This window comes from Triplophysa rosa, linkage group LG7, assembly GCF_024868665.1.
Source record: "Triplophysa rosa linkage group LG7, Trosa_1v2, whole genome shotgun sequence".
NCBI classification, from domain to species: domain Eukaryota; kingdom Metazoa; phylum Chordata; class Actinopteri; order Cypriniformes; family Nemacheilidae; genus Triplophysa; species Triplophysa rosa.
In genome coordinates, this window is record NC_079896.1 from 1864689 (window position 1) to 1890970 (window position 26282).

The 26282-nt window shown below is 38.2% G+C and overlaps 2 protein-coding genes across 2 annotated transcripts; both read left to right on the forward strand.

Moving 5' to 3' along the window:
* The first annotated feature begins 561 nt into the window (after positions 1-561).
* On the forward strand, positions 562-5587 carry stmn3 (stathmin-like 3). The gene is made up of 6 exons (XM_057337765.1): positions 562-719; positions 2299-2516; positions 4476-4571; positions 4657-4835; positions 5124-5315; positions 5474-5587. Exons 2-6 carry the CDS (start codon positions 2498-2500, stop codon positions 5531-5533), a joined length of 546 nt encoding a protein of 181 aa, XP_057193748.1. The 5' UTR covers positions 562-719; positions 2299-2497; the 3' UTR covers positions 5534-5587.
* Positions 5588-10546: 4959 nt separating this feature from the next.
* Positions 10547-24901, forward strand: helz2a (helicase with zinc finger 2a). Its single transcript, XM_057337756.1, has 21 exons — positions 10547-10657; positions 11389-11585; positions 11661-11844; positions 12411-12527; positions 13427-13550; positions 13721-14132; positions 14211-14843; positions 14961-15762; positions 15868-15934; positions 16046-19511; positions 19667-19755; positions 19969-20109; positions 20369-20503; positions 20870-21014; positions 21118-21234; positions 21386-21578; positions 21883-22017; positions 22134-22346; positions 23151-23304; positions 23581-23748; positions 23944-24901. Exons 2-21 carry the CDS (start codon positions 11407-11409, stop codon positions 24057-24059), a joined length of 7590 nt encoding a protein of 2529 aa, XP_057193739.1. The 5' UTR covers positions 10547-10657; positions 11389-11406; the 3' UTR covers positions 24060-24901.
* Positions 24902-26282: the final 1381 nt, after the last annotated feature.

The window sequence follows — 26282 nt, forward strand, 5'->3', positions numbered from 1 at the left end:
TGACACTAAACTCCGTTTGAAGAACTCTTTAAGATATTCCTGTGATAGCGCTTTGAAAGCGTTCAACGATTTTTAAGAACATTCTATTATAAAAAGCAGAGATGGAAATGAGATCATTTGTGTGCCACTGGGTTTCATTTACCCAACCGATGTTTTTTCCGACCCTCGCGACTGCAGGAAACACTTTATTCTATCAGGTTATTGATTTACTGTCATCTGAGCCCAATGCATTTTACATAGTCAAAGGAGAATCAATACGTGTTTCTTAAGCAATGCATGTGATTACAGCGGCGTAAATCACATCTGTGACCTCAGACACTTAAAACCGATTCACTCCACCTGCAGAATGTTCGGATGTGTTTGTGAAAGAGCTAATATAATGTTCAAATCCACTGACCACCCAATAAAATAATTCCTGAATACTGTCAGGTTACACCACCCATGCAGTACTGATAAAGGTTAGTCACTCTCTTTTAAACTCTGTCTCACCTTGCGTATAATACAAATAACTTTGATTATATTAGGATTTATGAACACTTTGTTTTTTACAGGAGTGGCCGTTGCAGAAAGTTCTGGAGAGGATGGAAATCCTCTGCGTGTGATTGGCTGAGACGGATGACCTGAATTGTCTTTAAGGAAGCGGCTGTCTTGTGCTGATGTTGTAAGAGAGCGGTGGAGGTTGTCCCGGCACGCAACGCTTCAGCAGAGGCATGACTTGTGTATGAAGACTTACATAACTACATTTACTCTTGAATAAAACTGCAGTCTCATGTTTACACTGCAAGATTCTAACTCCCTTATCCTTTGGGTATAAACTTTACTGTTATGTTTGGTTTATGCTTGTGGATGAGAATAGATGAGGGATAGATGGGCTTAACATTCAATAGATATTCTCTGAATGCATCTTTTTTAGAAAATGTATTACTCTAATCAGTAATATCACAAATATTGATAAAATTGCTAAAAGAGTTGCTTTGGCTGGTTTGTTGTTAATTAAAAATGTGCGTGATCCATTTAAAGAGTACATATTACGAGATCATGTAAATTACATTTCAAGCGGTGTGTAATGTTGCCGTGTGTGAATGTAAGCAGTCTGCCAAGTTGTAAAGCCGAAGGTGAATAAATAACAAAATTATTGGCTGGGGAAAAAGGGAGTTGTGCCCTAGTCCCAGTCGCGAACTGCCGTCACTATATAGTCGTCTCCTATGTTACTGCCCGCAAAAACTTCAACTTCTCCCGCAAACACTGTAGCTCGTGAGCCTCATTCAAAGAGATTCAAAGAAGTTTTATTGGCATGATAAAACAAATTTTACATTGCCAAAGCACAGGAAAATATAAATAATATAATATATAAATATAAACATTCTGCACAAATACAGATTAAGATAAAAGTTAAAGCCTCATTCGCAGTAGTCCAATCACAGCAGACTAGACCATCTGACCAATCAGATCAGAGTAGGCTGGCGGAAAGGAGGGGATTAGATGGATGATTCGCCGAACGAATCATTTGAGAGTCAGTCAAGAAGTAAGATAAAAAAACTGCCTATTATAACAAAAGAATAGTGTTGTTACACCTTTTACGTAAACCTGTTGTTGGACACTACATAAACCAAAACAGGACCTTAAAAATCAAGGAATATTTACTCTTTAATTTATATCAGCGGGTATTCCAGTGTCACTCCTGGATCAATAGCTGATTGGAAAGGATGCAATGTTGAGCGCTTGTCACAGATCTGAGCTCAATACATCGCCCGAGAAATCAATACTGCTCACAGACAACACAAAAGAGCTCCAATACTCAGAATAAATAGGTCTCATTAAATATTAACCACATACAGCATCCTGCGAAAAAGTATTTTGACACCTTGGTCACACTTTAAAATGACAATTTCTCCCAATCCTTTTTGTTTTCATTGGCATCGCCACATTATTGTTTGATTATTCAGCAAATTTGGATTATTTGACTAAATCCAAATATTTGAAATGTGTCTATGGCTTGCTTTACTTTTTTGATATTTAATGTATAGATGTTCGTTTTTAAGTGTGGCTGTAACATGGAACGGTTTTGTTCACCCTTTTACAAGGTTTATTTGCAGATTAATGTTCATACTGGGAATGTTTGCCATTTAACTTCAAGTAATAATTGCATTTACCAAAATAATTTGATGACCAATCTTTAGAGATTGTAACATTGTTTTAAAAGTATCAAAATAGCTGTTTGTGTGTGTGAGCAGCAAACATACTCTTTGTTTTCTCACTTTCTTATTGTCGTTTCGCTCTGTTTCTTTTGATCAACAGAATTACTGCATCACCACCACCATTATTTCTCCTCTATTTCTCTTTGTCTCTCTCAACACCCCCTCCACATCTCTTCCGTCTGCATGCATTATTTCTCTCTCTCTCCTCCCCTGCTAATACAGAGCACTAGCTGTGCATCACTCTTTTGAGGTTCATTCGGTTCATCTCTGCTCAGCATCCGTCCGCCTCCAGCATCACTATGAGCAGCACAACTTCAGGTATGCCTGACGCTTTTACAGTCACCTCTATAGTTTAACAGTATACAGACATTATTGCAGTCAGGGTTTTTATATGGAACATAACCGCATGTGAATCTTGCTGTAGATGTGTGTGTGTTGGGGGGGTCCTTTAACATTGACGCTAATAGCACAGATGTCCTTTTCTAAGATCCCACGATAGTGATAACATTGCCTTGTGCCACCGCTCTCTGCGCAGTAGAGGTGAACCGAAAGATAACCGGAGAAATAACAGGAATCTAGTTGTTTTTAAACATCGTTGTGTTTGTGCGTGCGTGCTGCATAACACTGCAGGTTTTATGATACAAAAACCACACGGGTTCATTTAGTGCACAGTAGTGCAGTAACAAATCCAACAATACAGTAAATCGGATGAAGGACCCATGATATGTGTGTCACACCCTTGGGTAACTATCTACATCATTTTTTGTTGTATCGGATATATTATGTATATTCTGTACATTAATTATATTGTGTCCTGCTTCAAAGCTTTAGACATGCATTGATGTTAAGATGTCACGTGCAAGGTCGTGTAAATAGTAGAAAATATGTATCAACAGACGGACAAGACTACATCCGTCATGACAACTCTCTAAATAAACTTTAGCAGGTTGAAGAAAGAGTTCATCCAAAAATAAAAAGTCTGTCCTTTATTCATCTTCATGTTGTTCAAAACCTGTACGTGACACTTTCTACTGTGGAACACAAAAGACGATATTTTGAGAAATGTTTCGGTGGTTTTGTGTTTATACAATGGAAGTCAATGGGTTTCAATGTTGTTTGGTTATAAACGTTCTTCAGGATGTCTTCTTTTTTGTTCTGGAGAAGAAAGAAAGTCAGACATGTTTGGAATGAGTTGGTTGAACTCTTGATTCATGATCTCTGCGAGGTTTCAGGGTTTATCTAATGACCAGCACATGATGCATGATTTGAATTATTTTCAGTCTTTGGGTTTATTGTGAAGTTTACCCTTTAGGCCGAGCACATGGGTGCACACACACACACACACACACACACACACACACACACACACACACACACACACACACACACACACACACACACACACACACACACACACACACACACTCACACACACACACACACACACACACACACACACACACACACACACACACACACACACACACACACACACACACACACACACACACACACAAAGAGCTCAAGAGAGAAACAAACACTATAAGCCAATGGAATGAACTCAATCCCTTTTCTATTCTGTATACACACACCACGTAACTCCACCCGTTTTGTACGTGCAAATATCTTTTACATATTACCAATAATAATAGCAGTTCATAATTATATGTTTCCTTGTTTCCTAAATAGCCATGCGTCATATGATTAAATATATTAAAATACTAAATTTACTAAACACCCTGCTCACATCCAGCATGATTCTACTGAAATGTGTGCTTGTCCTGGGCCAATCAGATCAATAATGCATGAATCAGTTTGTTAAGGGTGGCTGTCTGACTGCTGATTGGTTATCTGAGCTGTGATGCTGTGTGAGGTGAAGATGTGTACTGTTGCTCGGCAACATCCACCAGTAACATTTTTCACTTTACATGTGACTCACTATTTTAATACTGACAAACTCATCCAGTTTACCCAACTTTATCTTGCAGGAAAACAGCTATTTTACAAGCTGGCGATTTTTGCATGAATTTGTATGATGTGAAAGAACGTCATAAAAGTGCACGATGATTGGAAAAAAGCAAAATTGGTCCATCTCTAAACCTGACTTTACTGGGCGAAAGCAAAACTAAAACCCAAATGACATCATACAAATTAATACAAATTAGCCACCTCTGTAAGACTGCCGATTTAACATTACAGCGTATTACGGCCAAATCCCACAGACTTTGTGGTCTAAAATACTCTACTTCACATTTTTCTTAATCTTTTCTTCTGCAGGTGACTCTGAGAAGTTGAGAGAGATGTCCATGTTGTCTCTCATCTGCTCTTGTTTGTATTCTCAACCTCACGCAAACACATTCAGGCAGTTTGAAGGTACGAGCTCACCAAACCCGGTGCTCTTTGGTAACCGATATACTTAAGTATATCTCACACATTTATTCTCCTCCTCCTATCACAGATATAGAGGTGAAGTCGCTAAATAAGCAAGCTTCTGGTCAGGCGTTTGAGGTCATCCTCAAGAGTCCAGCTGAGCCGTCTCCAGAGAGACCCCAGACCCTGGCGTTACCACCCAAGAAGAAGGAGACTTCACTGAGGGAACTGCAGAGGAGATTACAGGCAGCCGAAGAAAGACGAAAGGTGAGATGATGTTACATGTGTCTCCGACAAAAGTGCACCGCAAGTACACCGAATGTACCATTGACCAAACTCACCAAGGTTTGAATTTGCCTTTTTTTGGACATGGCTGTGCTATGGTTTTCTTTCTTCCTGTAGAATTATTGTTATCCACTGAATTTTAACAATAGAGAAAAGTACAACGGCTATCTGATACCACAACTGTGAAACTATAGTAAAGTCGTGGTACTTTACTGGTCAGTGCACATTGCGGATGTTTTGAGCGTTATCGTGACATCATCGCTCTTGCAGTGGCAGGAGAAGCAGATCCTCCTGCAGCTGGCCGAGAAACGGGAGCGTGAGAAGGACGTGCTCCACAAGGCCCAGGAGGTCAACAACAACTACAGCAAGACAACGGAAGAGAAACTCAACCACAAGATGGAGCAGACGGAGGAAAACCGCACAGCCCATCTTAACGCTCTGAAACAGCGTCTGAGACAGAAGGTGTGTTTTAGTAAAAATGTAAAAACATTTAAAAAAAACTTTTCTTCTTTCAGCGAGGCCTCTCACACAACTGGTGAATGAGAGCGAAAAGTCAAATAATGGATAAAACCAAGAATGTCCTCATTGATTTTCTCTTCGCTCTTTCTTCTCTTTTTCAGGAGAGCCATGCTGCAGAAGTACGCAGGAATAAGGAACTTCACAATGAGCTGTCTGGATAAGGACCCACAGTCTGAAACAAGACCATTCAATCATGACTGCATTTGGACAACGGCACCTTTTCGGTCACACTGTCAGTTTTCCCCATTGGAATCCTAAGCATGTAACAAAAGATCACATTCACTACATGACCCAAAGTGTATGGACACCCAAACATGTTTATTTCAAAAAGTGAGCATTAAAGGTAGCTTAACCAATTTAAGAAAAGCTAGTAAGCTCCCTTTAGAGCGCTCGGGTCGATGTATATTGTTTGTAGACTGTGCGAGCAGGGTTTGACAGATTACATTTTAGAGTACGTTTACACGATGAAAAACGGAAACCGTTTTGCGTTATTGAAAAGTTTGTGCATTTACACGAATCCGGGAAAACGAATAAAAACGCTGTATTATGCATGCCAGGCCAGTAGACGGCGATGTTGCGCTGTAAAGAAACACTACATGCTTGCGCACATATGTCAGGAGTGGGGGAAGTAGGGAGCCAGAACCCAAGCACGGGCAGTAGGATGAACACACAACCTTATTAAACAATAAAACATAAAACAAAAACCCACGAGGGGGCAAAACAACAAGAACAGGGGAAATAATAACTTAAGCTCGACAGAACATAGACTAACTAAAATGGACTAAACTAAAGCAACACTTGACAAGAACTATAACTATACACTTACTAAGACTTGACTTGAGCGAATAATCCACAGAGCAAAATTACGAAACGTCACACAAGGAGTACAAGCAAAACAAACCAGCACAAGACAGCAAACACAAGGGCATTAAATAGTGAGACTAACAAAGGATAATTAACAAGGGACAGGTGTCGGGAATGAAACACTGAAGGAAAGCTAAACGAGGAAACGAGAGGGGCGGGGCCGAAGACGAGACAGGAGAGAGCGCATGCTATGTCAACCAACAATAGCATGCCTCTCTCCACACAAAACAAGAGGTTCTGCCATGATCCTGCCACAAGACCAAGAAAGACATGACAAGATGAGGCAGAATCATGACAACATATGCATACCCTGGCCTGTTTTAAGCTAAAAGTGCTTTAAATACACTTTTTCGGCATGTACGTGTTATAGTTTGTGTGTATAAATACTATGTCTCTGCTGGTCATAGTGGTGCAGTAAATCTACTTTTTGCTGGAGAAATGATAATAAGTATGTCACGCAGCATGGAAGCCACCATTATTGTTTTGGGAATACTCACGCAGGCCTATAGACTGAACGCGTAATAGGCATGCGTATGCCGTCAACGTTTTTGGAAAACGACGCCTGAGTTTACACGGAGACGATAACGCTGTCGTTTTTAAAAACTTGCACTTTGAGACCCGTTGTAAAAAGTTTGCGTTTTCAGTCCCCCAAAACATTGTTGTCGTGTAAATGAACAGCCAAAACGCATAAAAAGTTTTCCTTTTTTAGTTGAAAATAGTGTTGTGTAAACGGCCTCTTATGGTTCTGCACCTTCCCCTGAAGATATATTTACATAAATAATAAAACTGTATGACTTTACCTAGAGATCTTAACCGGCCATAATAAAATATGTTTCTGGAAAGAAAACATACATTCTAAAAAGTGCTGGGTTGTTTTTGACCCATGCTGGGTTAAATTACTCAATGGTTATTTTTAACTCGATTGCTGGGTTGTCTTTACGCAACCATGAGTGGAAACAACAGTTGGGTTGAAATAACCCAGAATTGGGTAATGTTAACCCAGCAATGTGTTCTGTCCAGTATTTACCCAGCATGGGTCAAAAACAGCCCAGCATGATTTGTTGTCTCAACAACCATATTGTATGTTAAGTAGCTTCTACTTAAAAATAAACAAATTTATAACATTTCTAGCTTAACTTAAAATCCTTTGTTCATGCAACACAAAAATATAAATTACAAGAAAAGCTCAAAAGTATGCATAAAGTGAATGGAAAAACTTTGGAAAAAAATTAAGTAAACCTAACATACATTTCCACTGCAATGAACTTAATGTTATCAGTACAAATGCTGAGGAATACCCATAAGCCCTTGCGCCTGAAAAGTTTGACTATTCATGCTTTTTTAAATAATAAGCACTTTTGGGGCATTTATATAGATGTCAATAAGATGTATAACGAAATTGAAGATGTATTTAGTATTATTGATGTTGTTTTGTCGTGAATAATCGTTTTCTGTCAAGTTACCATTCAGGTGATTCGTGTTTGCTTTGGTAAGCACAGACCCTGTTCAACCTATTGTGTTTCTTACCACAATAAGGAAGGCACACATCAGAAATGTAGTATGTTGTGTGCTTCTGTGGAGAATCATTCAATGACTGATATCAAATCAATTATCATTTATTTCAAAACTGTTTGTTATAATAATATAATTAACTAACATTAAGGTAAATTAATGAAATATTTAAGTACAGCCTACATGAGCACTGTAAGTTGATTGAACTCGTGCTACATAATTTTTTAAGTAAAGGTCAAGCGAACTAATATATTTGTGTAAACGCAACAAAGATTCTCTTGTTATTTTGACTTAAAATCTCCTTAAGTTGAATTGACTTAAAACCCATGAGGCAAAAATGGTGCACATATATTTTAAGTAAAGTCAACACATCATTTTTTACAGTGTACCCTGCTCAGGTCAGGTGATGCTGGGTGATGGGTTGGGCTCATTCATGTCATTGTATGGCATTTTGATGCAAGTCATGATTTCAGTAACAGTGGCTGTTTTTACTCAATAACCAAACCCATCCATGTGTGAAAGAGGTGCCAAAATACTTTGGGCCATGTAGTTGATTTCCCTGTGAAAATAAATAAATTAGCCCAGACCAGATGGTCTTTACTAGTTTGTAATGGGCAAACCTGCTATGTTACCACACGCTAGTAGATAATACAAGGATAGATCACTTTGACTCTTGTAAGCGTGTTGAAGGACTGTCTAAAACAAACCTCAGATTTGCTTTGCACTTTATAGGACATTTCTTCACAATATTTCTTCCGATAGTTTAGGTTCAGGGTTAACAGCTCTGTTTGTTTTTCTGCTACACGCTGAATACTGAAAACAATACAGTATAGCACGACTAAAGCATAACGGGTTTGTAAGAGTTTCTGTCATTTTTAAGGACGCAAGTGAAACCAATGGGCACACCCCATGAATGAGTCACTGTTTATCTGGAAATTGTATTTTAACTATTTAACAATTTCAAGTATTTAAATAAGGTCTATATTTCTCTTCCACTCGTCATGCGGTTGCTACACGCAAATATAATAACATAAGTATTATTTATATAAATAATATATATTTCCCAACTACCGCACCACCGCGGTTGATTTGTCCATTACCACCCGCGGTGGTAGAAAACGGCCACCGTCACAGCCAGAAACTGCAACGTCAGCAATTCTCTCAATACTGGATCAGAAACCTGTTGTTAAAGTAACACTGGATTTCTGTCATGTAATATAAGGTGTGTTAAACATTTTTAAAGTCAACATCACATTAGCTGGCTGTTTACTTGCAATTGAAATATGATCTGAAATAAATGAGAATGAAACATCCGTCCATGTTTAATGCGCAAATCCATCAGTGAAACGGCACACTACAGCATATAAAACATTTGAATAAACATCAGTAAATAATGAAAACTTAAATGATATAAGAAAGTTAAATACTAAATAAAAAAGCTCTTGTTGCAGTGACAACTTCAGTAAGTCGCGTATTAACCCTCACAGTCCTTAACAATTCCATTTGAAACAAACTAAACCTACCCTTGGCTTTCCTAATCAGATTGCCATTAAAACGTTACTTTTTCCTACTCGTTGATGGAAAACTTACACGTTGACATTGTCCAGATTAAAATGTGTACAGCTGCACTAAATGCGCGTTCAGAAGATGTGCGTCAGGAGCGTAAATGAATAGACGTCTCTCCGCAACCGCGGCAAAACCTGCGCGCGCTCCGACACTAAGCAGGCGGGTCATAGTCAGTTTTGATTTTATGTGTTCATTTCACAACAAGATCCATTGCAGAACCCGCAGAGGTTTTGCCGTGCAGGCCCGCGCTCGAACGCACCAACGGAAACGTATGCCAATCATTTCTGTGTTAATGTAAAATCTTTCTTTAAATCTTTAAAACCATTCACAACTGAAAGGCTACAATCGCAACTGTCATTTTTATTACACTTATATTTGTCACAGTGACGTGCAGTACCACCGGTGGCAGTTCACCACCGTCATGGCACTTTACCACCGCGGTTGTCACGGCGACCGTCACAGCCCTTGTGTTTCCATTATAAACCCATTATAGGTGCTGCTGATAAGATAAATGCGACAGTAAAATGAGGACGTGTTTGTATGTTTGTGTCCTCGTGTGTGAAACAGTGCCCAGGTCATTACAGCTGTTAGAGGTAATTGAAACTGAAACTGTTTTCAGATCAACATGGTCATTGTTAGAAGACTATCTCCTTCAAATATTAAAATTCCACGACGTTGTAGATCAAATACAGTAAATATAATAAAACCTATGTAGATCTAAGATCACGTGATCTTGAAAGAATAAACTAACATTCCTGAGTTCAAAGTCATACACATGTGTTGTGTTCGTGGCATCTGAATGTTATTATTGTGGCATTCAAAGGGGTCAGGTTAAGGCTACATTAAAGCTTTTATGTGCTTTTCGATTGTTTTATTCACCTATTTTGTTCACCATTGCGATCTGTGACTATAGGGCTATAAGGACCATATTTATTTCACTTACTTTTGTGCTTCTTGGACATATTCTCTGTTTACTGTGGTAATTTACAACATACGTTATACAATTCGGTTTTCAAAAAGAACAATTTGGGTTGATAAATGTATGAAGTTTAACAGGATATGATGGGAATTAGGGGATAGAGATCTCTGTGTAATGGCTGGCAGATGATATCCTTCGCACTTCATCAATAATGAAAGTGAAACCTAACGCCACATGAGCATTTGTTGTGAAGTACACTGTGAGCTTATTCATTAACACAGGGAGGGGCTCAGTCCCTGTTGCTGAGCAATATCTTTAAAATGCTTGAACCCGTCTCACACATCTCAGAGAAGCGGACGAGACGTCCACTGACCATAATATATCAGAAGTTTGAATCCTTGGAGATTGGAAGGAAATGATAAAGGTATGAATGCTGCTCGTCATTGTTAGTCTTTATTAAGGACCCAAGCCTAAGACGCACAAATGTTTATTGATCTTATTAACTAAATGTTTTGTGAATATATGTGGTTAAAAAGTAAGAATAGTAAAAAGCTGTCAAAAACACGACAGTCCCAATGTATTTCATGTCAATTGTGGGATGTCTAGCTTAAACCTTTAGCACCACCACCAGTTCAAAGTTGTACATTGTTGTTTATAAAATGTGAATCTTGTCGTTTGGCACGGATCCTCTCATTCCTGACAACTAGTCACATGCATACTGAATGCTGGTTTCAATATCCCTCAGAAATGTTGTACCCTTTTTAAATGTATGTTAAACCTAGTTTTTCTCATTCTGTTCAGTGAAAAAGCTAATGCTGGTTAAACACTATATTAAATGTCTTTTTTAAACAAAAACTTCTATAAGATCCAAATAATAAACAGGAGGCAAGGCTGTAAGTTTTGTAATGCTTGTAGCTACAGAAGTGAAACTTAGTTTGTCTTGATGGTACATAAGTAGGAAGTAATAAGTAGGAAGTAAAAAAGAGCTAAATATATTATCCTGCAGTAATAAACATCTTTTCTCAAGTAAGACTATTGATGCTTTGTATTAAAAGCCTATAAAAGTAAATATAGATACTATTATTGACTTGTCGTGAATTAAAACTCTTATGTTTTTTAATTCATCTCTTTTGAAGTCCTGCTTTCATTTCACAGGAATCTCATCTGTGAATCATGGCTCTCACGGGACTGACGTTCTGCAAGTTATGCAGCCAGCACTTTAGCACAGAGGAGGAGTTAATGAACCACTGTTTTACTGTCGAGCACAGGAAACAGATCTTTGAAGATACATCTTCTCAATGGAAGCACCGCTGTCCAGCACAGTCATATAAAGACTTGAAACTGTGTGATAGGTATCTACTGTATATAAAGTCTGGCATGTTTGCATGAATCAAAGATTAAAGTGTAATGGTGATTTTCGGTCACAGATCCCAGACATGCGAGTATGGAGATAACTGCTTGAAGGCTCACAGTAAAGAGGAACTAAAGGAATGGAAAAAAAGAGTCAAGGCTGCTTGTAAAAGAGCTCAGGATGCAGCCGATCAGGGTCTGCTGTCCTATCAAGACCGCCTTCTAGAGGAATATAGGCACAGCAAGGATAAAGAGAGGATTGTAAGTGCTCAATGAAGCTTAATAAAGTACAATGTCATGTGTCTAGGGATGTAACGATTCACCGTGAGCCGGTTGAAAATCGATTATAATGTGTGACGGTTCACACAAATCGGTTGAGGCGTGAACTGAATCGCAATACATTTTTTCAACAGCAGGGGCCGCCATGTTCACTGCAAACCTAAACGTGGACATGCTGATATTTCTTAAATGCAAAAAAATCCAAGAAAAGCACAGAGAGTATAAGTTTGTTTATATTAAAGAGACTTTTTCTATTATTAATTTGGTATAAAATTGCAGTTATTTTTTGTTATTTGAAATAAAACAATTTTATTATACAAAGAAACGTGAAGCATTTAAGAAATAATGTAAGGGAAGTTGTTCAGTTCTAATTTGTTTCAACTCATTTTGTAAAAATAAATCGTGAGTAAATCGTGAATAAATCGCATCGTGAGATCAGAATCGTGAATCGCATCGCATCGTGAGCTGAATGAATCGTTACATCCCTACATGTGTCTATAAGGAAATAACTTGGAACTCAAGCTGAACTGTTTTATTTGCGTCTGCAGGTGAGTGACATCATTGACACACCTGACGTCAAAGTCACCTGTGACACAGATTCAGACTGTGTTTTCGTAAGGCAAATAGGGATCTCATGTACATGGAATTTTACTATTACGTCTAAGGTGTGTACAAACACTTACAGTACATAGAAATGTTTGAATATTGAAAAGAAACTGTGGAAAACATGTCAAGTGGGCAGGGCAGGGTTAGTTCCAAAACATACTAAGCATGTTTTAGGACCATTACAGAAATATAACAATAGCACATTTCTATTTATTGCTTAAATTATCTTTTAGACTCTTTTTAGTGCTACATTTGATACGGTAACCATATTTGCGACACTGGACAACAAAACCAGTCTTATGGGTCAATTTTTCAAAATTGAGATTTATACATCATCTTTGCTTTCCATTGATTTATGGTTTGTTAGGATAGGACAATATTTGGCCGAGATACTACTACTAGGCTATTTAAAACTCTGGAATCTATGGGTGCAAAAAAAATTGAAAAATTGAAAAAAAAAAAACATTTAAAGTGTTTAATCAGAGATGCTGTAGCAGGCCGTTGCTAAGAAGAAACAGGTTTGTTTTAAGGCTCTCTATTGGCTTACCGCTGTAATGACGTTGTGTGAAGTAGATCAACCCAGATACCAAACTTGAGTGGGTAATTCTCAAAGAGCAGGCAGCAGCGAGTGAAGCGTGTAAGCGTGTTTTCAGACATTTTTGTTAGCAATTTTGCTGCCTCCACTCACAAAAATATAAAGTTTTGATATATTTACAGTAGGAAATTTACTAAATATATTCATGGAACATGTTCTTTACTTAATATCCTAATGATTTTTAGCATAAAAGAAAAATCAATCATTTTGACCCATACAATGTTTTGTCGGCTACAAATATTCCTGTGCTCCTTAAGACTGGTTTTGTGGTCCAAGGCCACATTTAATCTACCACATTTACTGATTAGATAATGTTGTCAAGCAGCACCTTTGTCATCAATACTCACTCTTGTATCTCTACAGGAACCTTTAGAAGTTGTTGCTTTACTCCGACAAGATGCCGGAGCAACCTTCACCCTTAATAAAGACCCCCGCACAAAACAGACGTATTCCATGGGTGACTGGTTTCTGACTAGAGTTCCAAAAGGTGGAGACATTGAAATGCACAGGCATATCTTAGCACTACTGCTTCGTTGCATTACATTTAAACAAATGGTTCAAACTTTTACTAATAGTGCTTAGAATTAGTGCTTTGGTCATGTATACCAACAATCTCCACCTGTTAAAATATTGTAACTGTTTAAATTGTTTCCGCAGTATATGACATCGCAGTATCCTTCACATCTGACCAGCCAGGTCTGTACGAGCAATGGCTCATATTTGACTTTAATATGAGACCTGTACTACGGCAAAAACTCAGGGTCAATGTTGGAAAGGACATAAAAGTGGCACATTGTTGTGAGGAAACATCAGACTTGACTCCAGCACCTGAGGTTCTGCAAGAACCAAGTGAACCACCTACTGTTAGAATTATTGAGCCATGGAATGAGGAAAACGTGAAAATTGTGCCTTTTTCTGAAAGAGCAGAGGCAGAGAGAGCGCTGCTAAATAAATACAAGCTTTTTGTGAAACCCCAGATGAACCGAACAATGACTCATGAAAATTATAAAGAGAGCATGCACATGTTTTTATACCAGGAGGAAAAGGAAGAAGGTCAACTACTTGCCAGGTACATATATTGGTTTGTCAGTTTGCTTTCTCACATACTGACTTATATGATTCCAATACTTACAACATGTCTCAACAGGCTAAATCAGCAAGGGTCTGTGCAGTTGACAGACAATCTCTTTGATCTCTGGTTTGGATTGAAATGTGCTCTTCCGGGTGAACTTTTTGCAGTTGTGCATCTGTCTCACCCATTCACCCCTGATACTCCTCAAGGTTACATCATGAAAAGACATAGCATCAAAGCTCTTGTGCAAGTCGTGGACAGTGATGCACCTATTTATGAGGTGGCGCTGCTAAAAGATGCTGTCACTGAGACACAAGTACATCTTCAGCTTTCCAAACAATGCTGCACTGATCTTGTTCTGCAGAATAAGCAGAAATGTGAGATGGAGGTCCAATTCCAACTAAGTCGTCTTTGGTTCTGTGAGATGCACAAGGCTATTGATGATCTCAGAGACCTGGACAAGGTTTTGCCTGATCTGAAGAACCACACCATTCATATTTCAAACCAGTCAGATACAGGGGACTTAAATGAGCAGCAAAAAGCTGCAATGAACTTCATCCTGAGTACAACAGACAACACGGACAGTGTGCCACCTTTGTTGATTTATGGACCTTTCGGAACAGGGAAAACTATGACCCTCGCCAATATGGCCCGGACTCTTGTGCAGCAACCGCAAAACAAAATCTTGATTTGTACACACACAAACAGGTAAATCTAATGTACCACAATTCAATACGCCAACAGACTAGTCACACTCTATTTGATTTACAAAGCAGAACTGTATTTGTTTACTAACATTATCTCTCTCAATTTGTCTCAATGCAGCTCAGCTGATCTTTATGTTGAAAAACATTTCCACAAATATGTAACTGATCATCCTGAAGTCAGACCCCTGAGAATAAAAGCAATGGAAAAGAGCCAACAATCCACTGATCATATCACACGACAGTACTGTCATTTATCGAAGGATGGCCATTACTTTGAATTTCCCGATAAAGCTGTTCTGGATTCTACACGCATCATAATAACAACAACTTCAATGGCTCGCTACTTCCTCGGCATGAGGCTCCCTGAAAACTACTTCAGTCACATTCTGATCGATGAAGCCTCTCAGATGTTGGAGTGTGAAGCTCTTATGGCACTGGGCCTGGCAGGTAAGACGACGCATGTTGTTTTAGCAGGAGATCACATGCAAATGGGACCCAAACTCTTTTCTGTGACACAAGAAAAATGCTCAGACCACACGCTGCTCAATCGCCTTTTCTATCACTACCAAGCTGAAAACAGTACCGCAGCCAAACAAAGTCGAATCATTTTTAGTGAAAACTACCGCTCTACAAAGGACATTGTGGACTTTTTATCAGAACATTTTTATGAGATGAGCAATCAAAGAGATGTGAGAGTGATCAAGGCAAGAGGAAATGTGCCCTCTCATCCAGAGCAACATGCCTTGCAGTTCCATCATGTAAGAGGGGAATGTCATTTAGACCCAACAAGCATGTCCTGGTTCAATGCAGAAGAAATTCAAAGTGTTGTTGACATTGTGCAAGAGATAATGAGAAACTGGCCTACTGAGTGGCATGATCAAGATCCAGCATCAATCTGTGTTCTTTCACAAGGTCGACAGGTACTGATTGATAATTAACTAGCATTTATGTAATACTTTAATTAATGGTGTCCTGCTAAATGTGTTAAAAATCTACCTGACGCTTTTGCTTCTTTTGTGTCGTAGGTAAATGAAATAAGAAAAAGACTTAAAAGACGCAATATCACTGTGGAGAATGCAGAAAATGTGCAAGGTACGAATGACTTCACAACTGATTATTGTACCCATTTCTTGATTTTTACATACAGATATATGTAGATGTGACCAAAGGGAATATAATGACTGCCTTTTCTCATATTTGTAGGAAAACAATTCCGAGTAATTGTGATTTCCACTGTGCACACCAAGGACAGCCTGCTGGAGACCAACCTGTCCTGTCTCGAGTTTTTCAATGACAGACGTGTACTGAACACTGTTATGACAAGGGCTCAATCTCAAATAGTTGTAGTTGGAGATGCAGCTGCACTCTCTCACTTTGGAACATGCTGTAGACTTTGGATGTCTTACGTAGAGCATTGCATTCACAAGGGAAGTGCCCATCACCTTGTAGAGAATTTCTGGAAACAGGATCTCCTTGAGTTATCAAAGCTCTCCAGAAGTGAAGATGAAGATAGCAGCGATAGTGAATCAACCACATCTGAGATTTCAAACATAGATGACCCCATACTTAAAGAGCTTCTTGATAATGAAGACATAAACATCCCATTGACAGATGAAGGCTTGTTTCCTGTTTTACAAAATGAACTTGTCAGAAATTATGTCGACCAAATCCACGAAGGAGATTCTAGCCTTCCACGGAACAACTCTTCTGTGCACAAATGCGAATTAGCCATAGAAAGCTTTTGGAAAGGTTATGCTAGATCACTTGATGACCCCACAGTTAGAATTGCCATCAAGGGCAGAAAAAATATGGGACATTCATTCCCTGGAGACAAGGTAGAAGTGGAAATCACAAATCATAAATCAAATCCTCCAATGGGAAAAGTAATCCAGGTTCTTGAAAGTGCAGATACCCTTAAAGAATTTGTCTGCACCATTGAAAAACATGACAGGCAGGTGATGACACCAATTAACCCATGTATTTGCAAAATCTTTACTCCTTTTTGGAAGGACAAACCAAATCACATTGCAGTACGAAATCCACAGGACCACACAATACAGAGGTTCATAAAAATAAATGAAGAAACCCACAGAAATTATCTCTTTGTTGTTAGGGTCCTTAAGTGGAGAAAGGATTGCGTGTTTCCCTTGGGAATTGTTGTGGGACTGTTTCCAAAAATAAAATCTCTAGAAGATGGTTTGAAGGTACTTGACATAGAGTTCCAGTTGAGGAGGGCACTTCCTTCAGCTGTGGAAAGAGAGATGCACGATTTTCAAGGTCTCCAAGTGTTTGAAGATGGACGAGAAGATTTCAGAGGTCTCTCAGCATTTACCATAGATTCAGACGTTTCAGAGGACCTTGATGATGCAATCAGTGTGAGGGATTTAGGAGAGTGCTATGAAATAGGAGTTCACATTTCTGATATTGCAAGCTATGTTAGCAAGGACAGTGAACTGGACAAATATGCAAGACAGCAGTGTACTACATTCTATTCCCCTGAGAGGGAGCCAACACATATGTTTCCTAAAGAGCTAAGTGTCAAGTTTTTCAGTTTAATCCCTGACTGCGACAGACGGGCCATCTCTTTGATGTCAGAAGTTGACAAAAATACATACCGTATAAAAAGGAGATACTTTGTCAAGTCCGTAATTCGCTCCAAAAGGAGGTTTTCTTATGGTGAAGCTGAAGATATCCTTAAAAAGGTTCAGCATTTTGACCCCCTTGAAGTCTGCCTTGTGATAGCATGCTACTTTGCAGATGTACACAGGAAATACAGGAAACAAGAAGACTGGTGCTACAAAGCTCCAGATGAAGATGTTCCCCTCGGAAGACGACGATCCCACAGAATTATTGAGGAGCTGATGATCATGTTTAACCACACGGTTGCTGATCGGCTTCTGTTTGATGCAACAACAAGGAGCCTGACTCCAGTCAGATGCCAAGAAGTGCCAAAATTCGCTGAAGTTGAAGACCTTTTGGACAAGAATGCTTCTTTGGTTCCTCTTTCTGCTCACCTCTCATGTCAAGCTGATTCATGTAAAACTAATTCTCACACAATGAGAGGCCAAAGGTTGGGTAGCGCTTACAGCAGCATCCCAAACCTAGAGGTAGCTGTTTCTGAAACCTTTCCTATATTGGTATCACTTTTGGAATGTCTTAGGACAGCAGCACAGGACAGAGACATCTACAGCATTATTGACTTTATTACAACTGATGACATTCATCCTCAGCTTCTTCCTATTGCTATTGCATTTAGGAAACTCTTTCAGAGAGCGTATTTTTTGCGCTCAAATTCAACGCATACCTCAAGAATTGGGCACTGTGATTTAGATCTTGACAGCTATACATGGGCCTCATCTCCAATCCGAAGATACATAGATGTCATTGTGCAACGTCTTCTTCATTCTGTGATTGACAAGACAGATGTCAGTTACACATCAAATGACATTCATCTTTCTTGTCTTGAATTTTCAAGAAAAAATGACAATCAGTCAGCATATGACAAGAAAGTACATGCCCTACATTTTGCATCAAAACTGTCGATTCGAAATGAGAGGAAAGTGGCATACATTGTTGAACTCACTCCTTCAGGGAATAACTTTAGAGTGTCTTTTCCACTTAACAGAGACTCTATGCCAACCAAGACAGAAATTATGTATAGGGACCTTCAGCTGGCAGATCAACCACAGGTTGATGACACAAACAGCAGCATGATCTTGAAATGGGTGCGTAGGATATATTCATTCTCCAATCCTGACATACACGCTGAAGTCAAACAACAAAATCCAAACACAGTCATGGCGTATGTCTCCACAGAGGCGTGGAAATGCCTAGTAGCTGCTCTCAGAGATGAAAATTGGGAATTGATGTTTTCCTTGATTGATAAGCTTGCCTCAACAACTTCCGTACGACTATCCAAGAAAAGACTGACACAAGGCCAACATTTAGGAGCAGACAAATTTGATCCCATACAAGACCATTATGTTGAGCTGTCACTGAGATTAAAGCAAGGTGATGCGGTCGAGGTGCAGCTAGGCACATCTACAATTCGAGGATTACTGACACCAGCAGTTCAGCTGTTTGCTGTGCATCCAAAATTTGAGATCTGTTTGGAGCATGTGAAAGATCCAATCAAGTGTTTTTCAAAATATGCATCCCACTCATCAAGGAATTCATACAACACATATATGGATTACCAGGCAACATGGGCACCTATTTGTGAAATGGAGTCAGTAACCAGCGCTGTGGCTGAAAATGAGAGCATTGTTTTAGAAGATGTACCATTGAAATGGGAAACATCTCAGCCAGAAAAGCTTCAGGGTTTTTTTCTACTTCCACTGAATAAAAAAGCTCAGTGGTCTATTGAATCTGACCTCAAGAAGTGTTACCTTTGTATTAGATCTAGGATTCACAAAAATCAAGGGCGTCCATATTTGGAGAACTCTCAGTGTGCTGATCTAATGAATATCCAAACGATCATCTGGGTAGCACATGGTGTAATCACTGAAGAAAAGAAATCAACTACTGAAGAAAAGAGATCCAAACTATCTGAAAATTTACAGATTAATTTTCGGATTAACCATATGCCAATGACAAAAATTCCAGATGTGATCTTCTGCGAGAGTACACGATTCACAGTGGAGCTAGTTCCAAAGCTTCTGCCAGATGTGTAAGATAAAAAACATTACATAAATTGTAGGTTTACTAAGCAATTTGTTTAAATAATTTTTTACTTGTCATGCTTGTGTATCTTCAAGGCTACAAGCACATTTTCAACAGACGACACATATAATTTGTGTGCTGATTATTTTTTTTATTTAACAGACGCAAAGAGAATGCACTTGCCAGTCTGACCAAAGCTAACCAACTTGTGAAAAATATTGCCATTGGCAGGAGAATCAGCTCTGAAAGCGGTACTGCAGATTAGTTTGAAACCTTTTTAAAACCTAAAAATGACTATTCTCTAGCTGTTTACTATTACATCACTTCAGTCCAAACCTTTTCTTAGCAACACAAAGCAGAACTATTGGCTGAAATATTTCTTATTGGCCTCTATATATCAACTTCTGCTCACTATTATCAATTAGTACCCATCTAAAATGACCCTTACCACTCTCCCCCAATAGGATGTACATTCTCGCAGGGGATAAGAACAAGATTTGAAATCAACAATTATCTGCCTTCGGGATTTCATCTTAACGAAAGTCAATGTACAGCAATAAGAAAAGCGCTGGTCAACCCGTTTACTCTTATCCAAGGACCACCGGGTAAGGGTTCTTTTCTGAAATATTTTTTAGTCTAGGCCTTGGTGTAAGAATTTATGTATCCTTGCAGAGCAAGGATCTGGACTACTTCACTTTCATTTGAAATTAAACATGTATACATCATAAATGTAGATTTCATGGGTTTGATCCCCTGTTAGCTCCCTTACAATCACCCTGAAGTCACTTTGGATAGAAGCATTGGCCAAATACATAAATGTAAAGTATACATGTATTGAATAATAATTCCTGCACATATTCACAGGGACTGGAAAAACAGTTGTTGGTGTCCATATTGTGTACTGGTTACTTGAGAAAATCCAAAAACTCCCTACTGCTCAAAAGAAAAGAGCCATTCTGTACTGTGGACCTTCAAATAAATCTGTTGATGTCGTAGCAGGTACGTTTTTGCAAACTATATTTGGTTTGTCCTTCTGCTTCATACAGATACAGTATATTGCTTCCAGTCTATCACATGGGAAGTTAAACACAGCCGCACAAACACAGACACAGCCAGCGCAGTGTGCTAAGTTATATACCACACATTTTACATTTTGGTATTAAGCACTTGAGGGTTTCATATGGACAAATTGAACAGTATGCACAGTGTATACAGTACTATTTAATGGTGAAATAGGCACATTATGGCCATATGCAATTCCGAATATAGCTAATAATTAAACAGTGGAGCCAACTTTACATAGTGTAACTTTAGCTTAACATGGATGTAAAATCACAGTAACTTAATAATGCAAATGTATTGTAGGTCATCTCCTAAAACTTCAAAAAGAACTTCGACCTCTGAGAGTCTACAGTGATCAGGTGGAGATGTTGGAATTTCCTTACCCAGGCTGTAATCTAAAACTGTCACGGCATTCCAAAAGAGTGGAAAAACCCAATACAGATCTCAGGTACTTGCAGTTTAAAAATACTGAATATCTATAATACATTTGTAAACGCTAGGTTTGTTTTTGTTTATTGTATAGCAGATGTTTATTGTTGTTGTTTTGATAGTTCCATTGCACTCCACCATCTGATTCGAAAGCATACCAACCCATCCTCTGCACAAATACAGGCTTTTGATATGAAAATTCAAAGAGGAGATCAACTCACTAAAGAAGAAATGAAATGGTACTGTATATGAGTTTTAATAACTAAATATATTTTGTGTACTCTCAATTCTTCAGGACCACAAAGTAACCTGTATTTCTTTGGTTTCCTTTTTATTTGGAATAAAATTGTTGATTTTCCTAGCAATGAAAAGCTGCTATGTTTTCCACAGCTACAAAGACGTCCTCCAAAAGGCTCGGAAACATGAATTATTACGGCACGATGTCATCTTGTGCACCTGCACTGCTGCCTCACAACCTGCATTAGCTGATGCCCTTGACTTAAAACAGATCATCATTGATGAATGTGCCATGGCAACAGAACCGGAAGCCTCTATTCCTCTAGTGGCCCATAAACCTGAGCAGGTGAGCCTGTGAGATTTTGGCCATGATTTGGACGTCTGAGACATATTTTGACAATCATAAAGGATTCCTGTGATCATAGGCTAAAACCGGAGTCTTGTCACAAAACCAATGACGTAAAACTCCGGACGAGTCTTCTTGCGTGTGTTGTGTCTTTACCGTCACACAGTCTGACATTAATGACAATTGAGATCCCACAGTGTGGAATGACTTTTGGCTGGGATAACATCTGTATAGTATGACATGCGATCCTAAAATCTACTTTAATCGTCTCTTAGCCTACAAATTTACTTATTTATTGTTGTAGATTGTTCTTCTCGGCGACCATATGCAGCTACAACCTGTTGTCCATTGTGACGTTGCGGCGAGGTTGGGCATGAATACATCTCTTTTTGAACGTTACATGGAGAACGCATTGATGCTTGATGTTCAATACAGAATGGTAAGAAATTATATCTCTAAGTATGGTTTTAATATTAGAATTTGATACTAAATGTAATGCTAAATATTACATTTAACTTAATTAAATACTAAACATGTTTTTTGTTCCTATTACAGCAAAAAGACATTTGTGCATTTCCATCCAAGCAGTTCTACGATGATATGTTAAATACTTACAAACCACACAAACCGGGTCTTTTCCTAAATGAATTTCAAGGCCAAACGTCTATCATCTTCGGTCATGTCGAAGGGAAAGAGAGAAGTCTGGTGGTCTCAACCGAACACGGGAATGAAAATTCAAAGGCAAATGAAGAAGAGGCTAAAGAAACGGTAAGAGTTTGGTTTGCTGTCAAAGAAAACTCCCTATCTCCACATACCTGCCAGATGATTCGAAAATATGAGGAAAAGACTTATTCAAAACAGTAGGCCTAAATCAAACAACCTAACATGTGGCCACACCACTGGAATTTTGGGGAGGTGTAGGGGAGCTAATGTGAAGATAACCGACCTGCTGCCTCATTACAATCTCACAGAATTTCTCACCAGACCACTGCATTAATGACTGAGTAAAATATCTTTCAACCATATTTATACCCACAGATTTACTACACACATCACGGTTAATCTGTACTGTAGTAAAAGCCATATAGTTAATAATAAACTATTTTAACTTGGATGCGTTAACGTCAAAAACGTACCTGAAACATCAACAGGTGGTTTCGGCCATTGACACATCCGTTACATCTCTCTTAAAATCCAGCATAAATAACACAAAATGTTGATGTTAACCCTGCGTTTCTGGTATTTTCAGTTTGTAAAAGGTTGTAAAAATATTTACCACTTGCGCGTTGCGTTCGCGCGCTTCCAGTTCAAATTCTTACCGGCTCCCGCCTCACACGTACTGTACATCTGTTTCCTCAAGGGGGCGCTTATTCTCTATTGTACGAAATTCATTACGGGCATTTCTTTTCTTACTGGAGTCTCAAAAAACAGTAAATAAACGATTTTCTTTCAAAGTAAAACTCCATACCAGCAGCCTCTTCAAATGTGTATTTTTTTCTCAGATAGGCCTACAGTGCAGGTGTATTTTTCTGTATTATTGTTCTGCTTTTTGATTACACTTTTTTTCGTCAGGTGCGGATCGCCAGACTTTTGATTCGGACTGGAGTACAACGGAACGACATCGCTGTTTTGACGCCGTATAACGCGCAAGTGGTAAATATCAGCGAGACGCTGCGGCGCGAGGGCGTGGGTGACGTCATAGTCAACACCATCATGAAGAGCCAAGGTAAAACAGAAACAAGTGCACTGGGGTCATAACCTACTCGGTACACAACACATTTATGAACGCCAATTCCTAAAATATTCATTTTCCAAATTCCTTTATCTGTATTTTTGTGAGGAGCATTCATTTTTTTCACCTGCTTGTGCTGGAGCTCTACTGGGGTGAAACTCTTTAAATGTTGGGTTTAAACTTTTTTGATGAATGTATGTTTTTACATTTAACGGCTACGGCATATTTTACTGGAATAAAGTCCAGTGACTTTTGTTTCTTTATCCACAGGGAGTGAATGGAAATATGTCATCTTGTCTACTGTGCGCTCTTGTCCCGAGTCAGATATAGAGCCACAGCCAACCAAATCCTGGATTACAAACCGTCTTGGATTCATCATGGACCCTCACCAACTCAATGTGGCCATCACTAGAGCACAAGAAGGGCTGTGCATCATCGGTAAGTTTATGTTGTCTGCTCCCATTTTAGTGTGTTTTTCATCTTAAGTTACTTCAAGTTCAAGTTCATTTATTTATAGAGCACACTTAAAACAGCCACAAGACTGACCAAAGTGCTGTTAGAATGAATAACCAAAAACACATACACAGAAATAAAAAAAACTGTTACAATGCTTAAATGATGGTATTTTGACAGGTAATGAGAACTTGTTAAGGTGTAGCACCTTATGGAGAAACCTTCTGGATCACTATCAGACGAAAAGATGTGTGGTGAATCCTGCAAGCAAAATCCAGGTTCGAAAACCTATGTGACCTCAGGCCCTGGGTGAAATTACAGACGATGACTCGCTTTTTCTCCTATCCAATCATTTTTCTTATCTTTTAATATTAGTTATGAACTATACATATCTCTACCTTTACCAATTTGTACTGTAAAATTTGATAAGATCTTGTAAATTAAGAGTTTGAGAATACTGTATAGCAGACATTTAGTGGGTTTCGTGCACCCACGGATTTTAAATATACTATTATAATTTAATGATTTGCTTATATTTATTTAGCTTTAGCTAACATTATCTAGTTTTGTGTTTTATAAGCATAAGCAACTATTATGTGTAACCCATGGACACCAGAAGGACATTTATCTATTTATTTAATACAATATTAATACTTAATTTGCTTTGATGATAAGAGGACCATAAAGTTAACAGATGTAAACATACAAGTAATATTTTAACTGTACAGAAATGCTGTGTAGACAATAAAGTAAAATATTCAGTGAATATGCTTGCAATGTTAATATTTGACCACCTGATGGCAGCATACTATGTGAATGAAGTGACTACATAATGACGTGTGTGTGCTTGCGTGTTTGTCAATTTGCATAAGTGATTGGATTATATAGCATATATATTTAAATTGATTTGTGTTATGTATTTACATTTATTCATTTGGCAGACGCTTTTATCCAAAGCGACTTACAAGTAAGAGAGCATATAAACATTTTGTCAACATATTTGTTGAATATGTACCTGAACAAGTTGCTTCACATGTTCTCTCCTGTACTACTACTTACGTTTATGGGGGGTTCTGCAACGACGGGCACTTTTGACTGTCCAAAATAAAAAATCAACCCCGCCTGTGAATTTTAATTTTAATCATCAGAGTCTGAAATACATATTATAAGGTCAACAAAATTGCATGGAGTCATTAAGATTTTAATCTAGAACATGTTTATTTTTATATTTGTAATTTAATATTCAGGAAACCTTGAAAATGTGCTGCAGTAAAGACATGTTGTGGTAATGACATTTTTGATAATATTGCAGCTAATTGGCAGCTAGTAAGGTCATTATATTTTACTCTTATCATCTTAATATACATGAATTAAACAGTAATATACATTAGTTTTTAAAATGTATATCAAAGGATTACTAAACTGTGTGGTAAGGACACACAATAAATACTGACACAGAAAATATTATATTTATCTTATATTTTTGGTATCTTATTAGTGAGGTGGCCTAATTTGTCAGCAATGTGCTCATGTGGTAATTTCTGTTTCCATAGAAACTAGACTTGTCTGTCTTTGATAAAACTTTTTTCATTGTTGTGGTATAAGGACTCAAAAGTGTGGGACAGTCACATTTACTTCATAAAATTATAAAAATGACCAGTAAAATATACAAAATAATTTATGATGCTGTAGAATAATATGTATACAAAACAATTCCATTTGAAATAATGTCAAATTGTAATTCGATTGTCGTATTTTACATATCTTAATATTCTGACCAGAGTTGTGTGACATGAACAAAAACGGTGTTTAGACCTATAAATGCTATATAATTTTATATTAAACACATTAAACGTGCATGCAAAGTGCATGCAGTCAAACCCCCTTATACCATAACTTGAAGTTCATGATTCCACCCAAAAATGAAAATTCTGTCATGAATTACTCCACACCCCCCAGTTTTTGCAAATCTGTATAAATTTCTTTGTTCTACTGAACACAAAGAAAGATATTTGGAAAAATGACATTTCTGGGACATCATTGAGGTAAATTAAAATGGTAGTCAGATGTGCCCCAGAACTGTTTGCTTTCTTACATTCTTCCAAATACAAAAAAATTCACAATAATTTTCCTTCTATGGTAGTCAATGATGTCCCAGAATTGCCTGTTGCTAACATTTTTCCAAATATCTCTCTTTGTGTTCCTCAGAACATACAAATGCATTCAGGTTCGGAACAACTTGAGGGTGAGTAAATGATGACAGAATTTTCATTTTTGTGTGGAGTATCCCTTTAAAGATAATAGTTCACATTGGCACTTAACAGTTCGTTGTTCTTGCTTGATATGATCATTTTGTGATATTTAAACATTTTGTGATATTTAAAACTTTATTGCAACTTAACTGTAGACCTATACAGCACACACACACAGAGGGGTGTTAGTAAGGGGGAAGAGAGACGCCAGGCTGGTTTGGAAAAGACTGCAGAGAGTTGTGGTTTCACAGGAGTGTGATGCGACAC

Bases quoted from the DNA above. Each gene is read 5' to 3' on its own strand.
- stmn3 (XM_057337765.1), top strand. The intron at 4,572-4,656 runs GTACGAGCTCAC...CTCCTATCACAG, and splicing joins CACATTCAGGCAGTTTGAAG to ATATAGAGGTGAAGTCGCTA. The intron at 4,836-5,123 runs GTGAGATGATGT...TCGCTCTTGCAG, and splicing joins CAGCCGAAGAAAGACGAAAG to TGGCAGGAGAAGCAGATCCT.
- helz2a (XM_057337756.1), top strand. From the start codon at position 11,407: ATGGCTCTCACGGGACTGACGTTCTGCAAGTTATGCAGCCAGCACTTT. The intron at 14,133-14,210 runs GTACATATATTG...ATGTCTCAACAG, and splicing joins GAAGGTCAACTACTTGCCAG to GCTAAATCAGCAAGGGTCTG. The intron at 15,935-16,045 runs GTACGAATGACT...TCATATTTGTAG, and splicing joins GAATGCAGAAAATGTGCAAG to GAAAACAATTCCGAGTAATT.